The following is a 21996-nucleotide window of genomic DNA, read 5'->3' as shown; positions in this document are numbered from 1 at the left end:
ATTTGCAATTACACGTGTTGTCATCTGGTGGTATACATAGATTGAATTGCATAATCTAATGGTGGTTGGTTGGACCATCCTCGCTCGGATTTTTTTTCCTGCTTTGTAAGCATAAGAAACGTCAACTGCAGCTTTGACCAGCCGGCTGGACCGGCATCCTTAATTGAACCGGATTAATTGTTTGTGACATTAGAATATAAGCATTTTCCATGATAATGTTTTTATTAATTTATTTATAAATAAATACCACATAGACATAGACATACACATCCCTTAGGCATAGAAGGTGAAATAGAGCAATGTTTTTGTAGCCGTTACATTTAAAAAAGGGAGGGTGTCTTCTTAGCCCTTCGAAAGTTGGAAGGTCCTTTAACCCGCGTGTCTACAGTTTCCTCCATTTTTTTCTTTTAATTTTCTCCATTTTTTTCCATTGCAAAAAGTAAATTATAATTTTTTTGTTAATTAATTTAATTTGTTTAAGTAATTAGCATTAATTACCTGCAAAGCAAAGGTTAGGAGCTGTATAACGTGTGGCTAATACTAACTTTAAGCATACTTGTGAGTAATTTTCTATTTTCCTTATTGCTTGCACTAAATATTATATTATATATTTATTTCTATCGAAAGTCTTTTAAGGGGAGTGGGTGCAAGGTTTTAAACGCTTGCTTCGACCGTCTCTTTCTTTCTCCTCTCTATTCTCTATTCTCTACTCTCTCTCTTTCTCTTTTTCTCTGTGCAGAAAACCAAAAAGAAAGCCAAAGAAAATAGAAGAAAAGGAAAGCTCCCCCAAGAAATCTCAGATCCTTGCCTGCGAAGCACCTCAGAATCGCTGATTTTTGTTCTTATCCATAGCTTTACAATCTTTCGATCCATCTGATATCGCTTTCAAATCTGTCAGTTGATGCGTAGAATTTGCTGCCGCTAAGACGCTTGGCTCTTCGTCCCTAATCCGACTTCATTAAAGGTATTGGAGGTTGGTTGGGGGAAGAAATGCAATTTGATAAATCGCATAGGGTTTCTGCATGTCTGTGAATAGATCTCGCGTTGGCTCCTCGCTTGTTTTGGCAAATTATCTGAAAAGATTTCGCGGAACCGGGGATTGACAACTAAGAAGACCTTGAATTTTGCAATTTTCTTGTTGCATAGAAATGCAGTATGAATTCCAGCATGTTAGGGTTTTGGAGGCATATAGAAGAATTTCAGGCTTCGGGAAATTTCCCATCTGGTTGACTTGCTTGAACAATTGAAAGGTTCAAATCGGACGTAAGAATTTCCTTCTTGCTTATCAGCGTAACTAATTATGGTTGGATTATTTTGTTCAGTAACAGAACTGTTTTTTTTTTTTTTTCTAATTTAAAGTCGTTTTGGGGCATAGAGCATTAGAGCTGGATTCGTTGATCGGTGATTGTTGCACAACTCATTAATGCGTTTTATTTATGCACATGATTACTTGGATTTGTGAATCTGGTTATGTTTAGTCTTCATGTTGACATTAATCATATGGGCAAAAGGAATGGGGAATGAATCCTATAGGTTACCTTAGGTTTTATATGGTATTCAAAAAAAAAAAAATCCTTTTATATAGGCTGTTGAAGATTGGCTGTGGCATTGGCCTGGTGGACATGCATGGGCTACCGGCTACCGTGGCAAAAGGAAGGAGAGGGATGGCATACCCACCTCATGAAAGTCTAGTCTGTAACCTCTGTGGACTTGGTTTGCCAAGTGGGGGTACTGTCAAGGTTCAACTTGGCAACTGCGGAAGGCATCTCCCTTAGGTCATCTAAAAAATGAGCTTCAATTGTGTCATTGGGAGAAAATCAAGGAAAAAGGGAAAACAACCGTAGAAGAAAGCAAGTTTATTCAAATTCCTACACCAGTTGCATTTTTGTAGTTTTTGGTTATTGGTCAGCTATTCTCTGATAATAAAGAAAAAAACCGTTAAAACGAAAGAATATACAAGGACAGGTAATTTTTATTAGAGTTATTTTTCTAATTTGTTAGTGTAATAGTAATAGGATTAATTGCCACTTTTTTAGCTTAATTTTCAAGGGTCAAAACTTGTCTATTTTACATAATTTTGGTGTCATCAGATGGGTAATTGAGTCCAGCTAGATCAATATCTTGTAATTCTGACATATTTTGAGTGAGCTATGGCGATTTAAGTGATAGGGTACAAGTTTGTAACGAGATTAGGAAGTTTTCATTTTTGGGCTTATCTTAGAGTTGTTTTGGGTTTGTGTAGTTGTAATAGGATAATTAGAATGCTACTACAGTCAGTTAACAAGTGTAAGTCCTTATTGTTATATATGGGTTGGCTTTAGTTTTAGAATAATTATAAGTTCTTTTGGGTCAGTTTCCTAATTGAGTTTGGAGTCTGTAAAGGGAAATTTGAGCCCTTATGTTAGAGTCTATAAATGGAGTCATTACAATTGAAATTTAGTAGTGTTTGTTCGATAAATAAAAGTTCGGTTTATAAATTCTTCTCGTATCCAGATCTCTTTCTATCCCCCCTACTTTTTTGTTCCTCTAAGCAATCTGTTTCTCTGCTGTATGTTCTAACAACAAGAGTTATTTTTCTTTCTTCCTAATCTCCTGCTCATTATTTGGCAGACAATAAGCTATCTACTTGCTTTTCTTTCTCTATATTTGTTATTAATCACCCAAACTGTCTTTTCTTCACTCTACAAAACCCACCTCAAGGTCTGAAAGTTGTAGGACCTCCAACCTGTCCTACACCACTACTATATGCTAAGATTAACACAATGCCCTGCAATTCATTATGGGTTTTCACCCTACTGGAACCTGGGGTCAGTATCAACTGGTGAAGAAAAGCAAGTACCTAAGATGATAGAAAAGTCTATTGACAATAGGAATAGCTTAGTACTTGTGATTTGATAGAGGGTACGACCCTGGTTAGAGTGAAGTGGTAGAAAAATATTTATTTTGTCAACTGCATATTTTTCTTCTTTGATAAGTAGCATGATCAAAAGGGGTTTTGTTGTTGAAAATGAAGTAAAAGGAGAAGGATTACACTCTATTGTCTCCAGGTGCAACGTTTAGTTCAGTTGGGCTTGGTTCTTGTGTTTTAAGCCTTTGGAGGTCATTTGGTTATGTTATTTCCAAATACTTGTCAAGTAGAACATACATTACATATTACAAAAAAAAAAAAAAAAAAAAAAAACATTTGCACACAGAAGAGGGTGGGGGGAGAGTACAATAAATGGCCTAAAATTTTTTGGTATGGTTGTCTTGACATGAGGCTATGGCAATTTGTGTCTGCTCAATGCCTTCCTTTCTGGGGCTTCAAAAAATGCCTTCCTTTCCTTTCTTCTCGTAAATTTCTTTTCTTCAGTTGTATTGTAATTAAAGTTTTATTGTTTACCTTAAAAATTTAGTTAGAAGGCAGAATAAATAGCATTTTCACTAATCCTTCAAATTCCATTATGACACCAGATTAACATAATGAAACTGTCAAAAAAGTTGGGTCTATGGCTTCAATGACTTCACATGGCAATTCGAATTAGCCCTATTTGCCAACACTGAATCCCATCCATTAATGTGAAGCTGATATTTGCTCTTTAGAACTGAATGCTAGAGATGCTGATTTTTCTTTGGAATTTCTGTAGCCACTTTTGTAGGAGAGGAATGTTCCTGTCTCCAATTCTTACACCTTCATTTCCTTTTCTTCTATTACAGTTCTAATCAACAAAGTGGTCATTTTTGCACCCCGGAAGGGTATGAGTTAGTACACTGATAGCTTGGTTAAGTGAACTTAAGATAATCATACTCCCATGAAGATCTTCTTCTTCTTCCATATAGTCAGCTGCTTGGGAAAGCCTTTTGATAACCATGCCCCAGATGGCTGGAGATATCGTCATCAACATCATTTGCCTTTTGCTACCTACGTGGAGTTGGTAGAACAAATTCTGTTCTTTGGTTCTGCTTTACCTGAAATTTTATCTTCTATTGAAGACTGAACTGATAAATCATTTACTACCTGAACTTGGTACCTTTTGTGACCGACAACTTACATAATTGCACCAACTCACCTTTCTTGGAGTCTTTGATTGATTCATCTAAAGCTATTCTGTTGGATATCAACATTTTCCTCCGGCCTTTGACATTTTGTTTGTTTATTATACTCTTTCTGCTGTGATACTTCTTTTAGGATATGAAAGCTTAGCGGTTATGCTACTCTTTAGTACCCAGTTAACTGCTGGGTAGTACTGTATTTTGAGGATGGATGATCCTCTTGCACTTTGGGCTAGATTTTTAGTCATTTTATCATTTTATGGGGTTTTGATGAAGCTTTAATGATGGCAATGATGATGATGATGATGGTGACATTGCTTGGGTACTGGCTATCTTCTTTCCTGAATATGTGGTTGATATCCATATAGTTATTTGATTTGTCCACTTGAAAAGTGCTAGATGTCTCTTTCTCGCAGGTGGGGTTTGGGTGAAGCTTTGATGATGATGATGACATTCCTTGGGTACTGGCTGTCTTTTTCTTTCCTAAATATGTGGTTGATATCCATGCAGTTATGTGATTTGTCGACTTGAGAAGTGCTAGATCCTAGATGTCTCTTCTCTCATAGGTTGGTTATGTTTTCTAAATGAAGCTTTTAACTGTATGCTTCTTCTGTTTATTCCAGGTTTTACATGAAACATGGCTCTTCAGAAGCATATACATGTACCTTTGAGTAATTCATCTTCTCCTAGCATGGCACCTTTGAATTTTTCCAGTAAGGTGCATGAGAAGGGTCAATTTGCAGAGCCAGAGAAAGCTGCAAGTCCTCCTCTGGAGCCTGATGTGGATATTGATCTTCGAGAAGTTTACTTTTTGATCATGCATTTCCTATCTGCTGGGCCATGTCATAGAACTTATGGGCAATTTTGGAATGAACTCCTGGAACATCAGCTTTTGCCTAGGAGATATCATGCTTGGTATTCAAGGAGCGGTGCACATAGTGGGGATGAAAATGATAATGGGTTATCCTTCCCATTGAATTACAATAAATTGGTCGAGAGGTAACATAAGAGGTTCTCTTTTTGCTCTGATTTTATCAAGATTTATGGTATTGTCTTCACTAACTTATGGCGTGACCTTGCACAGAAAAATCTAAGGCAATATTTGTATTTTGGTTTTAAGTTTTTATTTTCTGTTCTAGACAATACCATTAACTATTGTAGTTGGTTACCCAAGTTTTGTTCTTTCCATTCGTCAAATCAAAATTGTTACTTTTTAATTGGAAAACAAAACAACTTGCATTGGTTGTGTAGGATTTATTTCATAGAAATCTTCCCCAATAATTGTTTGGATTTAGTGACTTGTGTGTTCCCCCCTGCCTTAAGGTATCCTCACATTGAAAAGGATCACTTGGTCAAGCTTCTGAAGCAACTGATACTCACTACAGCCCCACCATTGCATGGAATGATTGGAGGAAATGCTCCAAATGCAGCTGATGTTCCTACACTTCTTGGATCAGGCTCCTTTTCACTTCTAGAATGTATGAGTCATTGAGTTGTATACATTACTTTACTCAATTTTCTTGAACAGCATGCACAATATGGCAAGTCTTTGTACACCATATCAACATTTAAAATTTTTTTTGACCATTTGAGACCATTTTGAGTTTGTACTAGGTTTTCTTCTTGAGCTCTCATACTTGTAGTTGGTTTGTTTTTATGTCTGGGGTATTTTGTTATCCTTTTATTTGTTTTGATGTTCTACTTTCTGTTTTTCTAGCTGATAGAAACAAAGACATGCAAGTGAATTGTCTGCCTCGCTACTTGCGTTGGCCTCACATGCAGGCCGATCAGGTGCGTGGGCTAAGTTTGAGGGAAATTGGAGGTGGTTTTAAAAAACACCACCGTGCCCCATCCATTCGTGCAGCATGTTATGCCATTGCTAAGCCAGCAACTATGGTGCAAAAGATGCAAAACATAAAGAAATTAAGGGGACACCGAGATGCTGTCTATTGTGGTATTGTTTTCCTCTCTGTTATACCTATGAAATTTCAATTCACTTTTAGACTTTGAGGTTCTCGTCTATAAAAGATAATACCTGAACTAACAATGACAAGTTTGAAATATCAATTCAGAATGGGATCGATCTATTCTTGCTGGCATGAATCATATGATTTTGAAACCTTTGTTAAAATGCTGTTCACAGTTGCCTGCTCCTCTTTTGTTTTGATGGGATAAACCTATGATGGTGATGTAGTTAGTATTCACAGGCTCTTATGCTTGGGAGGAGGGGGATAAGGTATCAAAGAATCTTTCAATGCATTGAACAATAAATTTATAATTTCTAGCAGGCTAGTTATCTATCTTAATGATCTAAATCAACTTCGTCATTTTTATTGATCGGTAGCAGAAAACATTATTAATAATCATTTTTAAGAGGCATAGAAGAAACAATAAGACCCATATTAAGTCCAATCCCTGTCTTCATTGAAGATTCTCCCAATCACTCGGTCCCTTTCATACTCAAACTTCCTCTTTCTTAAGGAATAACCGTAGCCCAGTAAGCAATAACCTGTTTCTGTCCACCCCAATCTGGTTGAAAAATCAGCCAAATTGTTAGCTGATATATATATATATATTTAAATTCGTTAGCTGAATCCTTGCTCAAATGAGTAAGATATTCACTATGGACGCAAGAGCTTTAGCTTCTTCAATATGGTGCCTCAACTGCTACAGCTCCTTCTCTACATTGTTCATCCGTCTGATGGCCATTTGAGAGTCGTCTTCCACCTCCAACCTTTGAAAGTCAAGGGAAAGCATGAACCTCAACTACTGCAATAATGCAAAGTTTTAGCTCTAATTGCTGTTCCATAACAAATCAGATATGAGCACTGAGTACATATAATGAATCTTCCCATCTGAATTTTTGAAAATACCTTGGTTTCCAGAATTTCCAAGGTTTCCAAAACTACAACCATCAAAGTTCGGCTTGACAACTCCATGAGTCATGAGATGAAGGAAATCAACTCTACATCTGAATACTTCTTCTAGAAGATGTTCTCTGAACATCTTGCTATGCTTTCTTCTCACTGCCTCATACACCTCATCATCATCAATCTGGCAATTGATCCTACTATACTCTTCCAGCATAAGTCTAGACATTTCTAATTGCCTCAACATCGGAATGGACGCTCTTCCGATGTGTAGAAATTCATGAAGTTCATGTGTATTCTACCTACATCTCTCATACTTAATGTTGCTGAATTTCTTTCTAGCATTTGCAGATGCACAAACGGATTTTGTTTTAAGTGACTTGCTCATCCCAGGGATTATAATATTTCAGCAAAGTGTTTCCATGAAAGTTTTAAGTATTTTGTTGAGGCATTATAATTGGCACTAATGTCTTTGTTTTATTTTTTTCTCAATCCTTCTACATATTTCTGCAACAAGAATTTTGGTTCATCATTGCCATTCATTCACCTGGATTTGTACTGAATAAAATTTTTCTCTTTGATATATTCTGTAGCCATATTTGATCGCTCGGGGAGATATGTGATTACTGGTTCTGATGATCGCCTTGTAAAGATTTGGTCAATGGAAACTGCATTTTGCCTGGCAAGCTGTCGTGGACATGAAGTGAGTTTAGTTAGATGGTTTATGTTTTGTTGATGCTGTCACTTTTTTTTTTTTTTTTTAAGTTTGTTTCATTTGTACTTGTCTTACTTGTTTCAATACATGCTTTTCAAAGGGTGACATTACTGACTTGGCTGTGAGTTCAAACAATGCTGTGGTGGCATCCTCCTCAAATGACTTTGTTATTCGAGTTGTAAGATATCCCTTTCCTTCATGCAAGTTGTTTTGGTTTTTGTTTGCTTCAATGAAAGGACATTTCATTCTGGTCTACCACAGTGGCGCTTGCCAGATGGGATGCCAGTTTCAACTTTGCGTGGACATACTGGAGCTGTTACTGCTATTGCATTTAGCCCCAGGACTGGTGCTGCATTTCAGCTGTTATCGTGAGTATCATTCCTTTCAGTCTAATATCTTTTTGCGTTATTTGTTCTGTTAGTGTCGACTGTGTAGGGGTATTTTAGTCTTTATATTTATGTTTTAAAGCTGATTTGTAATGTTCTGTTAGATGATGTGGCCCATACTTAAGTAGGGACAAAGGAGTCTTTTGTTATTATGAATAGAAACATATAAATTAAATCTGGCCGACTAGAGAGAGACCTGAGTTCTCTAGTTTGAACCAGAATTTTCTTCTTCTCTATTCTTCTCTCTTCTCTCTTCTTCTTCTACTTCTTCTTCTAGTCTCTCTAATATCTCTTCAACCCTAATTCTAACAGAATTCTAGTGCAGATTAGGTTTATAATATGGTATCAGAGTCACCGTGAAAAAATCGAATCTGCCCAGAATTCAGTAGAGGGTTTTTTATTTTTTTTCCTTCTTCATCAGTTGAAGATAGGGAAAGGGGCTGAAAAGGAGTGGTCGCCCTCTTCCTTTGGAGGTTTCTATTGCCTCCGGTCAGCAAGTTTGTGGGTGTTTGCAGTGATTCGTAGGAAGCCCCCTCTAATCGATGGTGAGAAGAGGGCTGGTTTGAGTGATGCAGTGGAGTGTTGAGTGCAGATTGATTGTTTGGTGATTAGATAAGTGGGTTTTGTGCAGATTTTAGTGTGGACCGGATGGTTAGTGAGTTACAAGTAGTGTGGTGAGAATTTAGGTTATCGTGTAGTAGGGTTTTATGCAGGTTTCAGTGTGGATCAAATGGTTAGTGAGTTCCAAGTAGTGTGGTGAGAATTTAGGTTTGAGTGATGCAGTGGAGTGTTGAGTGCAGATTGATTGTTTGGTGATTAGATAAGTGGGTTTTGTGCAGATTTTAGTGTGGACCGGATGGTTAGTGAGTTACAAGTAGTGTGGTGAGAATTTAGGTTATCGTGTAGTAGGGTTTTATGCAGATTTCAGTGTGGATCAAATGGTTAGTGAGTTCCAAGTAGTGTGGTGAGAATTTAGGTTTGAGTGATGCAGTGGAGTGTTGAGTGCAGATTGATTGTTTGGTGATTAGATAAGTGGGTTTTGTGCAGATTTTAGTGTGGACCGGATGGTTAGTGAGTTACAAGTAGTGTGGTGAGAATTTAGGTTATCGTGTAGTAGGGTTTTATGCAGATTTCAGTGTGGATCAAATGGTTAGTGAGTTCCAAGTAGTGTGGTGAGAATTTAGGTTTGAGTGATGCAGTGGAGTGTTGAGTGCAGATTGATTGTTTGGTGATTAGATAAGTGGGTTTTGTGCAGATTTTAGTGTGGACCGGATGGTTAGTGAGTTACAAGTAGTGTGGTGAGAATTTAGGTTATCGTGTAGTAGGGTTTTATGCAGATTTCAGTGTGGATCAAATGGTTAGTGAGTTCCAAGTAGTGTGGTGAGAATTCAGGTAGTCGTGTAAGTAGGGTTTTGGTGTGGAGAGTGAAGAATTCAGCGACAAGTGGTGCCAAGTTCAGTGTGGTGAGAGGTGAATTGGAAAGATTTATTTTTTTCCAGATATGGGAGACAATAGTGAAAACAAAACTAGTGTGATGGTTCCCACCGACCACCTGTATGTTTAGATGACTTCTATCAAATTGAATGGGGAAAACTATGTGCCTTGGGCGAAATCTGTAGAAGTCTTTCTTAAAGCTAAGAAGAAAGTGAAGCATATAAGAGAAGAAAAACCCTCTACTGAATCTCATGAGTATGGTGATTGGGAACAAGGTTTAAAATGTCGATGTCGATGGAAATGTTGCTTACCAAAATATTGGACATATGTCAGAAATGTCGGAAATGTCGAGGGGAAATATTGTAAAATTTAGAGACATTATGGAAATATTATGAAATATGTGGAAATATGCAAAGATATTTTGTAAAATGATAAGAAGCATGAATACATATTTCTAGACTATTATCTTATTCCCAACCATTTTATAAAGCTAAGAAAATAAGATCAATAACAAATTAGTAGATGACGATTTACTGATTTATTATGCATTTTTGATATTTTTACAAGGTTATCTGATATTTTCTTTTCTTATTTTTAATTCTGATTTATTATAAATTCTAATATATTTATTTCACACTAGTAAATAGAAATACATTTATTCTGATTTTTTTTTAAATATTAAAGTTATAATACATTATGTTTTATTATAAATTTAATAAACTGATTCTTCTTTTTGTAGTATTAAGATTATGATAAATTCTGATTTCTCATAAAACTTAATGAATTTATTATGTTTTTTAGTACTAAATTTATAATAGCATGAGAAACCTTTGCAATGAGCTGAATGTGTACCATCCCCTCACCTCTGATGTTAAAATTCAGCAACAATAGAGAGAACTAAATGTGACCAGATTTTTGGTAGGACTGAAACTTGAATATGAACCAGTGAGGGCACAAATACTAGGAGGGTCAACTCTTCCATCTTTAGAAGAGGTGTTTGCTCGTCTTCAGAGGATCTCTATTGGACCTATGGAGAATTCTAGTGTCTCTGACAGGTCAGCCTTTGTAGTGTCAAGAGGGGGAGGTCGTGGTGTTAGAGGTGAAGCTTCGGGGAGCTCAATCTGAGCGTAGTGGTAGCAGTGGACCAGTGTATGGTCGTAGTGGTGGTGGTGGACGTATTGGAGGTCGAGATTCAGGGGGAGTTTGTGGTAGAGGATGTAGTTCTGGTCCAAGAAGATGTATGCACTGTGGTATGGAAGGACATACCATCAATTATTGTTATGATTTGCATGGCCCACCTTCAACTTGGACAAATCATGCAGTGACCGGTGATTGTAGTTCTAGACAGGAGGGCCATCCAGCTGATCGGATGCCCTTTATATCTACAGATGTTCCTGGGAAGGAGAATGATTGGAACGAGATCGACTTTAGTCAGGGCAAGGCCCGTTTGAACACTGTTCGAACAGCCTTGCATCGAGAACATCTCCGTACTTCTATGCTTTATTTCATGGGGAGATATTCCCAATGCAAGGCTATGATGGTTGTTTGAATGGGCTTTGCACTGACTGAATCCCATTTTGACTGGAACTCCAGGTGTGTTTTCCTCCCTCTCTCAGTGCCCAACATCACACTCTGTTACCCTTGCTAATGGTTCCACATCTTCCATTTGTGGTTTTGGTAATGTTAACATAGACTCTTTATCTTTATCCTCAATTTTGTATGTTCCCAAGTTTCCTTTTAACCTTATGTCTGTTAGTAAGTTGACCAAGTCCTTAATTGCTCTATCACTTTTTGCCCTTCTTGTGTTTTTTAGGATCTCAAGACGGGGATGAAGATTGGTGGAGGGCATGAAGTTGGTGGACTGTATTATCTTGATGGTGGTGGCAGTGCGTTGGAAAAGAGAAGATAGGGTGGTGGCAGCCACACCCTTTTTAGAAGGCCCCTAAATAAAAGGGTGTGGCTGGAAGGTTTGGAATGGCCAACGCTGAAGAGAGAAGATAGGGAGTGGTTGGAAAAGAAATTTGATTTGGAAGAAATAAAAGAGGTGGTCTTCTTAATGGATAGATCAAAGGCATCGGATCTAGATGGTTTTACGATGGCTTTTTACCAGGATTGTTGAGAGATATTAAAGGAGGACTTAATGTTGGTATTCAATGAATTTCATACCAGAGGAGTAATTAATCTTGGGCTAAACTCCACTTTCATTGCTTTGGTACCCAAGAAAAGTGATGCAAGTCATCTAAAGGATTACAAGCCAATCAACCTAGTTAATATTCTTTATAAGATCATCACTAAGGTGTTGTCCTTTAGAATTTGGAAGGTGCTTCCCAGCAATCATAGCAAATAATCAAGGAGCTTTTGTGAAGGGGAGGCAGATAACAAATCAGATACTTGTAGCAAATGAGAGCCTAGATGACTATAAGAGATCCAGGAGGAGAGGAGTGGTTTGTAAATTAGATCTAGAAAAAAGCTTATGACTTGGTTGATTGTCTTTCCTATTGGAGGTGATGATTAACTTTGGGTTTGGAGACATTTGGTGCAAATAGGCGATGGGTTGCATTAGGGATTGTCATTATTCCATTTTGGTGAATGGGACAATGGTGGACTATTTCCTAGCTTTGAGAGGGATTAGACAAGGAGACCCCCTATCCCTTGTTTTGTTTACATTGGTTGCTGCAGATGTGTTGGGGAGACTAATATCTAAAGCAGATTCTAGGGATTTAATAAGAGGTTGGGGAGTTGGAAGAGAAAATATACCACTTACACACCTACAATTTGCAGACGACACAATTCTGTTTTGTGAAGGAGGGGATATCAATAGGATATGAAACCTGAAGCTCACTATACAACTTTTTGAGCAAATGCCAAACCTTAGGGTGAATTTTGAGAAAAGTTGTATAGTTTGAGTTAATATGGGGGAAGGGGAGGTTCGGGAGTATGCAAACATTTTGGGGTGTGTAGTATTTAATTGGCCCTTAAATTACTTTGGTTTACCTCTGGGGATAATCCTCAGAAAGGTGATTTTTGGGCCCCTGTTGTGGAGAGGTTTGAAAAGAGACTTGCCAACTGGAAGATTGTCTCTTGGAGGGAGAATCACCTTATTTAGGTTTACTCTGGCTAACCTTTCTGTCTATTTTTTGTCCGTCTTTAAGATTTCAGCTAAGGTGGCTAGCATGCTGGAAAAACTAATGAGAGATTTTCTTTGGGTGCTGGGGGAGGAGAAGAAGGACCATAGGGTCGGGTGGGAGGTGGTATGTAGGGGTAAGAAGGAGGGAGGTTTGGGAATTGGGAATATAAGGATTAGGAACTTAGGATTACTAGGGAAATGGCTGTGGAGATTTTCATTGGAGAAAGAAAGATTGTGGGTTAAGATAGTGGGAAGCGTACATGGGTTGGCATATAATGGATGAGACTCTGGGATTCTAGCAAGGACTGCAAGAGCTTCTCCTTGGAAAGCTATTCAAGCCATCTTGCCCTTATTCTTTCCTTGGATCAGGTATGACTTGCACTCAAGTAACCTCATTAAATTTTGGGAACATGTTTGGGTTGGGGATTCCTCTTTGAAAGATCAGTTTCTAGACCTCTTTGCTATTTCTACCCTTAAAAATGAACAAGTTTCCTCTTTTCTTGTACCTTCTAATTCACCTTTTGGGTTCGGATGGAACCTGAGTTTGAGAAGAGATGTCAGGGACATAGAGTTAGCCTGTACTTTAGCCTTATTATCCATTCTTGAAGGGGTATTCATAGAGCCATCAAAGTTAGATAATAGAATATGGACACTCACTCCCTCGGGTTCCTACACTTGTGCCTCTTTATTTAAAGCTCTATTACCCCTTCCTCCTGTTGGATTGTCTTTCCCTATTAAAGAGGTGTGGTGTCATCCTATACCTCCAAAGGTTGGGAGTTTCTGTTGGGAAGCCTTTTTGGAAAGAGTTAATACATGGGATCTACTTCAAAGGAAAAGACCCAATAGTTGTTTGTCTCCTCACTGGTGTGTTCTCTGTAAATCCGATGGTGAGTCTCGATACCATTTACTAATTTCTTTTCAGTTTGTTAAAGTTATTTGGGAATGGTTTACTTTGTTTGGATGCAGGTGGACTCCCCCGTGAATGTGTAAAGCTTATTTACTTCCATGCCTAATTGGCCAACCAAAAGGGCCAAGATCATGTGGAGATGTGGTAGGGCTGTGGTGTGTTGGACTGTTTGGGAGGAGAGAAACTCAAGGATATTCTCAAATAAGGAGAGAAGTTTGGAAGTAATCCTGGAGACTATCCACATTAGGGTGATACATCGGTTGAGAACATTGGAATTGTTTTCAGTGTTCTCAGTTAATGAGATGATAAGAAGTTGGAAGGAGATTGCAGACTCAGGCTTAATTAAAAAGACCTTAAATTCCTGTTGGACACCTCCACCTCATGGGTTTACCAAACTGAACTTTTATGGTAGCAGCATAGGCAATCCAGGGCCCTCCGGAGTAGGGGGAGTGATAAGGGATGAAAAAGGAAATTTGCTAGCCATGTATTCTGGTCCAATTGGGGTGGGAGATTCCTTGAGGGCTGAGATTCTTGGAGCTCTTGAAGGGATACAAAGGGTCAAGGAAAATATTAAAAAGTTGATCATAGAAGGTGATTCTGAAATTGTGGTGAGTTGGCTAAAAGAGGACAGTTCTATGCTCTGGAAATACAGCAATGAAAAGAGGAAGTTCAAGTCCAAGGACATTGAAATTCATTGTACATGGATAAAGAGAAGTGCAAATGCCATGGCAGATGGTCTAGCGAGGCAAGGGGTGAACAGAAACTCCATCTTTTGGGCTGTTTTGTAATTATTTCATGGTTAGGATGTACTTTGGATAGTTGGCAGTTAAGATTCTTTAGCTCCTTCCCTTGTAATTCTGATTTTCTCAATCATTAATAAAATTCATTGTTATTGATAAGAGAGAGAGAGAGAGAGAGACCTGAGTTCTCTAGTTCGAACCAGAATTTTCTTCTTCTACTTCTTCTTCTAGTCTCTCTAATATCTCTTCAACTCTAAGTCTAACAGAATTCTAGTGCAGATTAGGTTTATAATATGTTCCTTTTATTTCTACTCTCTGTATTAGTTTTCATGTTGAGAAGATTGTATGTTCTTTCTTCTAGGATAAATTGATTAGGGAAAAGTACAGTTTCATGCTATTTATAAATTGAAAATCCAGAAAAGCCTGGGTGGAAGTTAAAAGCCCAAGCCTGGCTTTAATGATTTAATTCCACATTACCACACTGCATCATCTTCTAATTTAAAAATAATGATATGGCAGTTGTATTCATGCCCTCACACCTTTCTTTCTTTCTCTCATTTTGTATCTAACTCAACAAGCATCTGAAATTCAATAACCACTATTTTCGCAACTCTGCCTCCCCCTTGCATCTCTCTTTGGGTTGCTTGATGGGTTTGCAGTAATCATCCCATTCCTCAATGGCACTGTTAGTGCTATACTCCCGTTGTTAATTACATTTGTGATCAGTTCAGAGTTCATTAACTGTGTCAAATAATTTCATTGACACTGCTTATGCTATCGGCAACTCTTACCTGCTCTTCTCATCTTTGCCGTGCAACTTGGCTTGCTCTGTGCTGTCTCTGCATGCCAAGAACACCAATAACATAATGCTAGCAAATGCCCTAGGTTGCTGGTGGTCTATTTGACTATCCCTTCGCCTCTTCGGGTTCACCTTTGCTTTCGGTGTTCCTTCTAACAGCTTAATCGACCGTCATTTCTTTGGCATGAAGGTATTCCTGTCACCATCGTTCGATTATAATGTCTTCTTGAATCAATGGGATTTCTCCCATGCTGCTGCTGAGATCACCAGCAGGCCCATACTAGAGCAAACCTAGTTTGTCCCTATCTTATTTGGTTGGCCTTCTTGAAGAGTTTCCTTTAGCTGTTTGTCTCTTTCTGGTTTTGGTCCATTGACAAATGGAGTGGATTTCGAATTCTGCCCGAGCTTATCTGGGTTTTCAATATATAAATAGAATGTATATGTACTTCTCCCAATTGAATATTGAGAACTTGAGATGGGGAATGCTTCTTTTAGGACACTAGAGCCAGCTAGGATGTTGAATTCTAGCACCCTCTGATGTGGGCGCCGGCAGCAGCAGCAGTAATTTAGTGCAGCAGCAGCAGTAATTTAGTGTTCTCAGCAGCAGCAATTTAGTGTTCTCATCCTATCTTATCTATTCAGTATTCTTACCTTATCTGCTTTCAGTAGCAGGGATTAGTAGGAGTCTTATCTATTCAGTGTTCTTATCTTATCAGTTCAGTAGGATAGATTAAGGGAGTCTTATCTTATCTAATTACAGTTCTTATCTTATCTTATCAGTTCAGTGGGATAGATTAAGGAAGTCTTATCTTATCTTATCTTATCAGTTTAATAGGATAGAGTAGTAGATTAGCAAGGAGTCTTCCTAAAAGCAGGATTCTACCTCTTGTAATCTCCTATTTAAGGAGCTGATATTATTCAATAAACATATCGAAAATTTCAGTCAAGAAAGAGAGCAAAGGAGAGTTGGTGATCTCTTGAACAAATCACTTTTTTAGGGCGACAAGATAGATCTTCAAGAAAAGGGAGGAACAAGGGAAAACAGGAGGTTTTCCCCGTGGACCGACCCGTGACGAGATCCTATTCTCGGGCCCATAACACCCTCCTACTTAATACTTCCTGTCTGAGACAAGCTTTGGGAAGCCTGTTTGAAGTGAATAAACACATTAGATCTCATACAAAAGAAGAATAGTGGCAGACTGTATTATCTCTCCATACTTGTATCTTTTGCCTCTGCATGGTTAATCTGCTGACTATTTATTATTATATTGTCTGGAAACTCAAAAAAATCCAGAACCATTTCTTAAATCTCTTTGGTTATAGATGGGTTGCTCCAGAGTTTATTTTGGACTTAATGTGGCAGTGGCAAGGTAGGGGGCTCAGCAGAAAAGGAAAACTTTATTGGACCAGAGTGGTCCATGTTGTAATGTGAGGTGTTTGGGAAGAAAGAAACAGGAGAATCTTTGGCAACAAGGCCATACCGATTGAAGATTTGATCTCCTACATAACCTACCTCTTCTACCAATGAGCTGTAAATTTTGAGTTGTTCAAAGGAATCTCTATGAATGATATGCAGAGAATTGTAACCAGTTGTTTCTTTTCCTCCCCTAATAGCCTGTCCACCCTCCAAGGCCCTTTCACTTGTCAGGAGGGGAGCCTTGAAGTTAAGCTTTGATGGCAGTGCTCTAGGGAGTCAGGGTTATGCAGGCATGGGAGGTTTGATAAGAGGAAGGGATGTCAATATTTGTTGGGCTTTTGGTGTCCCAATAGGGACTGGTGACTCTTCTAACACTGAGGTGCTGGCTAGGGCTGTCAATGGTTCCAGTATTTTTCTTGAGAAGTTTGGTTCCGGAACCTAATTTCTTGTCCTGATTATTATTGGGTCGGTACCGGGTCCACCCTATTAAATGTATATAATATATTTAATAAATTACATATGATGTAATATTTAAGTAAGATATGTCCAAAATGGTCATTTCGGCAGGGTTTAATTCAAAACTCTACCGAAATGACTATTGAGCATTTCTTTTTTTCTCCATTGCAATAAGGAAAGAAGGAAGGGGCTGCTGGCTGCAACTTCTGAGACTTGAACCAGTGAGCACTGAGCAGTGAACTTGATCACTGGAAATTGAATATACCGTTCATCCATCCATCTGATCTCGCTCGCTGTCTGTCTGTCTTTCTTCTCTTGTCGTCGCTTTCCTCTCTCATCGGTATGTTCTCTCTCCATCGGTCATGCCGATTGATATCTTCATGTCTTGTTATTTTTTAAGGGTTTCATCCATCATCCATCCGTTTCTCGCTGTCCGTCTGTTTCTCACCGTCCATTTGTCTTCTCTCACTTTTGTTTTCTCCTCACAGGTATGTCCATCTCTCCCGGTCCATATGCAAGACTGCACAGTTGTTCTCGTCATTTTTGTCCAGTTATAATTGGTTCCATCCGGTTGGACCTGATTGTCTCAAGAACTGATCAATTTGGTTCTGGTTCCAAAATTACAGACCCTATAGGGTTTTGGTTGGTACCAGGTCCATGGTTTTCCTTATTAGTTTGGGACCAGTTCTACCAGGTTCCGACCCAAAACCGACCTGTTGACAGCCCTAGTGCTGCAGCTTTTATTGGGATCAGGATTGCCAGAGACTTGGGCTTCTTGGACATAACCATTGAAGGCAATTCAGCAAACACAATCAAATGGTTTGGGGAGAGGGATGGAGGCCCCTGTAGATTGGCTCATTACTTGGCTGAGGCAAGGGGTATTCTGAATAATATCAAACCTTGTGTCTGGATTCCTAGGGAACTGAACTCTTTCTGATGGCCTCTTTGTATAGCGATAGTATTTTCCCTTTGTAATTATTGAGTGCCTCTTACTCTTGATGTACATCTTCTCATGTACTCCTTTCTTTAATAAAATTTTCTGTTTTCTTCTTGAAAAAAAAAGCTTGAACAAAGTGAGGCAAAGCTTTTGAAAAAATTCCCATCTTTAATGAATAATCTTTCTTGTAGCAAACAGAAAAAACTTTTCAAAAAATAAATATAAAAAACTTGATATATAAGAATATGCAAATCTGGTTTCTATATCAGAGAAAAAGCACATAAACCTCTGTAACGATGTAACATGATAATCCTTAACCATATTTCATAAAAAAAACTCGATAACTCAATATCTATAATACACCTTAGTTCAAAACATAAAAGACTTAACAAAGAAAGAAGATTAGGATCCCAGTACCTCTTTCCTCACGTCTGTGTCATGTGCATGAAAGATGGTGAGTTGACTAGCCATTTACTAATTAGTTGTGAGATGGTTTGGTCTCTTTGGCAATACTTCCTTGATATGATGTTTGGTGCTAGTTTCTATTGGGTTCCTCCCAATAGTGTGGCAAGCTTCTTTAATCAGCGGCCTTCTTGCAAGATGGGTTCAAGAGGTAAAACCTTTTGGAGAGCCTTAACTAATGCTGTTATGTGGTGTATCTGGGGTGAACTAACAAGAGAATCTTTGACAACAAGTTTGGGATTCATTCCTTACATTTTCTCCTGGCTGTTCTCTCTGATCCGTTCAAAGATCTCAGCTATTCTAATCTTGAAAGAAATTTATTAGAGATTGTACAGTCGTCCCACTTTGACAATCAGCCCGGACAATCCAGCACTCCAAGACCAGATCTAGATTTCTTACTGAAGTTTGATGGCAGCAGCAGATCATCTCCCAATCAACTGCTAGCGGCTGGCATCGAGGGAGTTATCTTAAACAGAGAAGGTTCTGTGATTTGGGCTTTCAGTGGCCCAGTTGGTTCTGTGGATGCTTCTGAAGCTGAAATCAGAGCTTTGGTGTTAGGTCTGAGAATGGTTAGATCTCTGCAGCTGTACTCTGTTCTCTTGAGGGGGATTCCAGAAATGTTATTAATTGGGCTTCCCACCCAGAAAAGGGCCCTTGGAGGTTGGGTCGCTTCCTCAATGAGATTTCGGAAATAACCTCTTCTCTGCATTGCGGCTTTAGATGGATTCCTAGGGAGCTGAACTCAATTGCAGATCTTTTGGCTAAATCTGCGGTGGATAGAAATTTTTTGTATAGTGCTAATAGTTTGCCCCCTTAAGTGGGGAGATTTTATAGTTGTGAGATCTTGATGGAAGGGGGGGGGGATTGGAGGAGGGGTAGGAGCTCTTGTTTCTATAAAGGGAAAAATAAAAGAAATGCGTGCACACACACACACCCTATTATAGATGTGGATCTGAATGATACCAAAGTTTTTCTTCAAATATTCATTCAGTGTTTTAAAAGGCGTGAGAGGTGTATGCCTATATATACATATTGTGCACCTCCGGGCGAGGTGCTCCCAAAATGCCCTAAGGTGTATGCCTTGGATTCATGAGGTGCAAGGTGCACACCTCATGCTAAAAAGGCAGAAAGAGAAAATACAAGGAAGAAAGAAAAGGGAAGGGAAAGAAAGAAAGAGAACAGAAGAAATAAAGAAAATAAAATGAAAGGAAAGAGAAAGGAAAGAAATTTTGGGCAGGGGGCTCTGCCTTGGACCCCCTTCACCCCCACCTTTTTAAATGCAACCGTTTTTTTTTTCTGTGCCAAGAGGGGCCTTGCTCGATTCTAGCTCACTCACTCAGCATGCTTGCCTCCACTTTGACAAGACTGTCCTATTTCATCTAATATAGTGTATCTTCATTCTTCTTAATACGAGACATCTTTTATGAAAAAAGAAAAAAAGATGAGATCTGCCTTCCTCCTCCTCCTCCACATCTCCCTTCTTCTTAAGGAGGCTTACACCTTCTTGTGCTCGGGAGGCTAATGTCTCTTACATTCTGAACATGCCTTTATGTCACGGGGGTAGTTCTACAGCGGAAGAAACCCGTGCGTCCTGGCCAAGGCAGGCCAGGACAAGCCTTTATGCGCTTAGAGGCTAGGAGTTGCCCGATGGGATGGCTCCACCAAAGTCAGTAGCACTGGATCATGACCTCAAGTCCAATGGCCGGGGCACTCTTCTGGCTCAGACCGGTCCATGGGAGGCGCTGCTTACGTGCCAAAGGGGGACAACCATAATGCAAGGCGACCATGCGCCGATGAGGTGACTTGGCACCGATGTGAAGGGTCTCCTGTATGCCGATGATGACAGGCACCTGTGTGCCATGATGATAGGCAACCGCTTGGGCCGAAACACACCCGTGCGCTAGAGGCAACGGGATAGCTCACTCAGCTTGGGCAAGGGGCTGGCGTGGTGAAGGGTCGTGCTTGAGCCAAGCCCGCATGCCAAGCCTCCCTTGAGTATCGGTAGTGCAGTGCCGGTCCAACACTGCCCCCATGAGCAAGTGTGCGCCCATGAGGAACCCTGGTAGCCATGCTAGCCGTTAACCAGGGCCGCCCCGCAAGGGGATGATGGTCTAGGAGTGCCAAGGTTAGGCACCCAAGGAGGTCGACCACCCCTCCTCAAAGAGTACGTTAAGCTTTTGGTGGTCTGCCTGAAGATGACATCAGTTCTCCCAAAAATCTTACAGGCGAAAATGACGGTCATGTCCCTAATGTAAGCCTGCCAAGCGTAGGCAAGGTTAAGCCTGTTTTGAACCGTCACATCTAGGCAGTGAAATGCCTTGCACTACACCTCCATGTTTTAAAACATTATATCCCACTATTCATTCCTATGAATCTCTCTTTGTATCTTGGTTGAATCACTTTAGGTAGCTATTGTGATGTTAGATGACTTGCATTCCTATTCATAGGAGGTTGGATCTGGCACCCTCTGTACAACTTAAGATCTACCTACCAACTTCTTGCAATTGGGTGGGCAAGTTCATTGGCTCTTTTAGGAACCAACCTGAATGAACTCTTTAACCTAGACCCACCCAATCCTTTCTTCTCTCATCTGATCTTTAAGTGTTCATGGATCATCTGAACTAGCCAAGCCAAGAGTCATTAAAGGAAGGCCCCCTCAAGTCGCTCATCAAGGCAAAAAGGTGTTGGGCACAGAAGTATCATATGGCAGCAGGTGAAGCATTGAGTGAACATGCTTGCAAGCTATTGAATGCACAAGCTCAGAAGTATCATATCACTTGTGTTGTCTTTTTGTATTCCCACTCTTTTGTTTTTTTTTTTTTTGTTTTGATTGATAACTGTAAAACTTATTAGAAGAAAAGTTGAAAACAGAATCAATATTATCATCCTTTCACTCTCTTATTATTTTCTTTTACCTATTGGATTTTATGGTGTCCTCACTGGTCATCCCCCAACCCTTCCATACACCCAACTTGATCAGCCCCCTGCTCTTTATCCAGTTGTCCACCTTTACTTCATTTGCAGTCTAATCTGGACCGATGCAAAATTATCACTTGGTTTGTACTTGCATATGTTTGTTTATAATTATTATTTGCAATCTTACGGTCTTACATGATGCAAAATTTATACTTTTTGTCTCATTGGCCGTGCAAATTTTGTACCTCAATAATGTATTCAAAATTTATACCAGCTTCTTCCTACCTTAATTTCTTCTCATACAAAGTGGGGATTACATCATTTTACTACCTTAGTTCCAAACAAAAAGCCACACTGCTTTTCTTCTCTTTCATATAAAGTGGGACTGTGTCATTTTAATTCACTTTCTTCCTCACAAACAAAGTCAACTATCAAGCAAAAATATACCAGAATTTACATTCAGACCATTTACGCTCCCATGCATTTACAACAGTACAAATTTCATTTGCACTGCAACAAACAGAGCCTAAAGTAATCCATATTTTTGGACTGTTTGTCAGTCTATGGCAATGCTGTTAGCCTCTGTTAGAGTAACCGCTTCAAGGGGGCGAGACTCCTATTATTCAGAGAGAGAGAGAGAGAGTGATGGAAATTTGATTTCCCTCTTCTCTTTATTACATGGTCAGTTATGGGCTTTATTCAAGATCAAGAATCAAGATTGGTAGTTACAATTTTCAGGTAATCTGTTCCAATTTGTCACATGGCTTCCTTTCTTCTTTCTTGAATACACATGTTGTA

The 21996-nt window shown here is 39.2% G+C and overlaps 1 protein-coding gene across 2 annotated transcripts in view; it reads left to right on the top strand.

Moving 5' to 3' along the window:
• Positions 1-633: 633 nt before the first annotated feature.
• The window catches only part of LOC104598790 (uncharacterized), a 74781-nt gene continuing 53418 nt past the window's right edge, over positions 634-21996 (top strand). The window contains exons 1-7 of one of the 2 annotated variants that reach the window (XM_010261011.3): positions 634-1263; positions 4656-5031; positions 5356-5510; positions 5750-5986; positions 7496-7605; positions 7718-7795; positions 7879-7985. In XM_010261011.3, the coding sequence (XP_010259313.1) occupies positions 4670-5031; positions 5356-5510; positions 5750-5986; positions 7496-7605; positions 7718-7795; positions 7879-7985 (1049 nt within the window). In that variant the 5' untranslated portion in view covers positions 634-1263; positions 4656-4669. Of the gene's footprint in view, positions 1264-4373; positions 4494-4655; positions 5032-5355; positions 5511-5749; positions 5987-7495; positions 7606-7717; positions 7796-7878; positions 7986-21996 lie in introns of those variants that run through there. The other variant, XM_088900195.1, reaches the window with a different exon arrangement.

The sequence above is a fragment of the Nelumbo nucifera genome, chromosome 3 (genome assembly GCF_055504915.1).
Source record: "Nelumbo nucifera cultivar China Antique chromosome 3, China Antique-T2T, whole genome shotgun sequence".
Taxonomy (NCBI): domain Eukaryota; kingdom Viridiplantae; phylum Streptophyta; class Magnoliopsida; order Proteales; family Nelumbonaceae; genus Nelumbo; species Nelumbo nucifera.
Note: the sequence above shows the minus strand (reverse complement) of the source record. Positions and strands in the feature narration are given on the sequence as shown.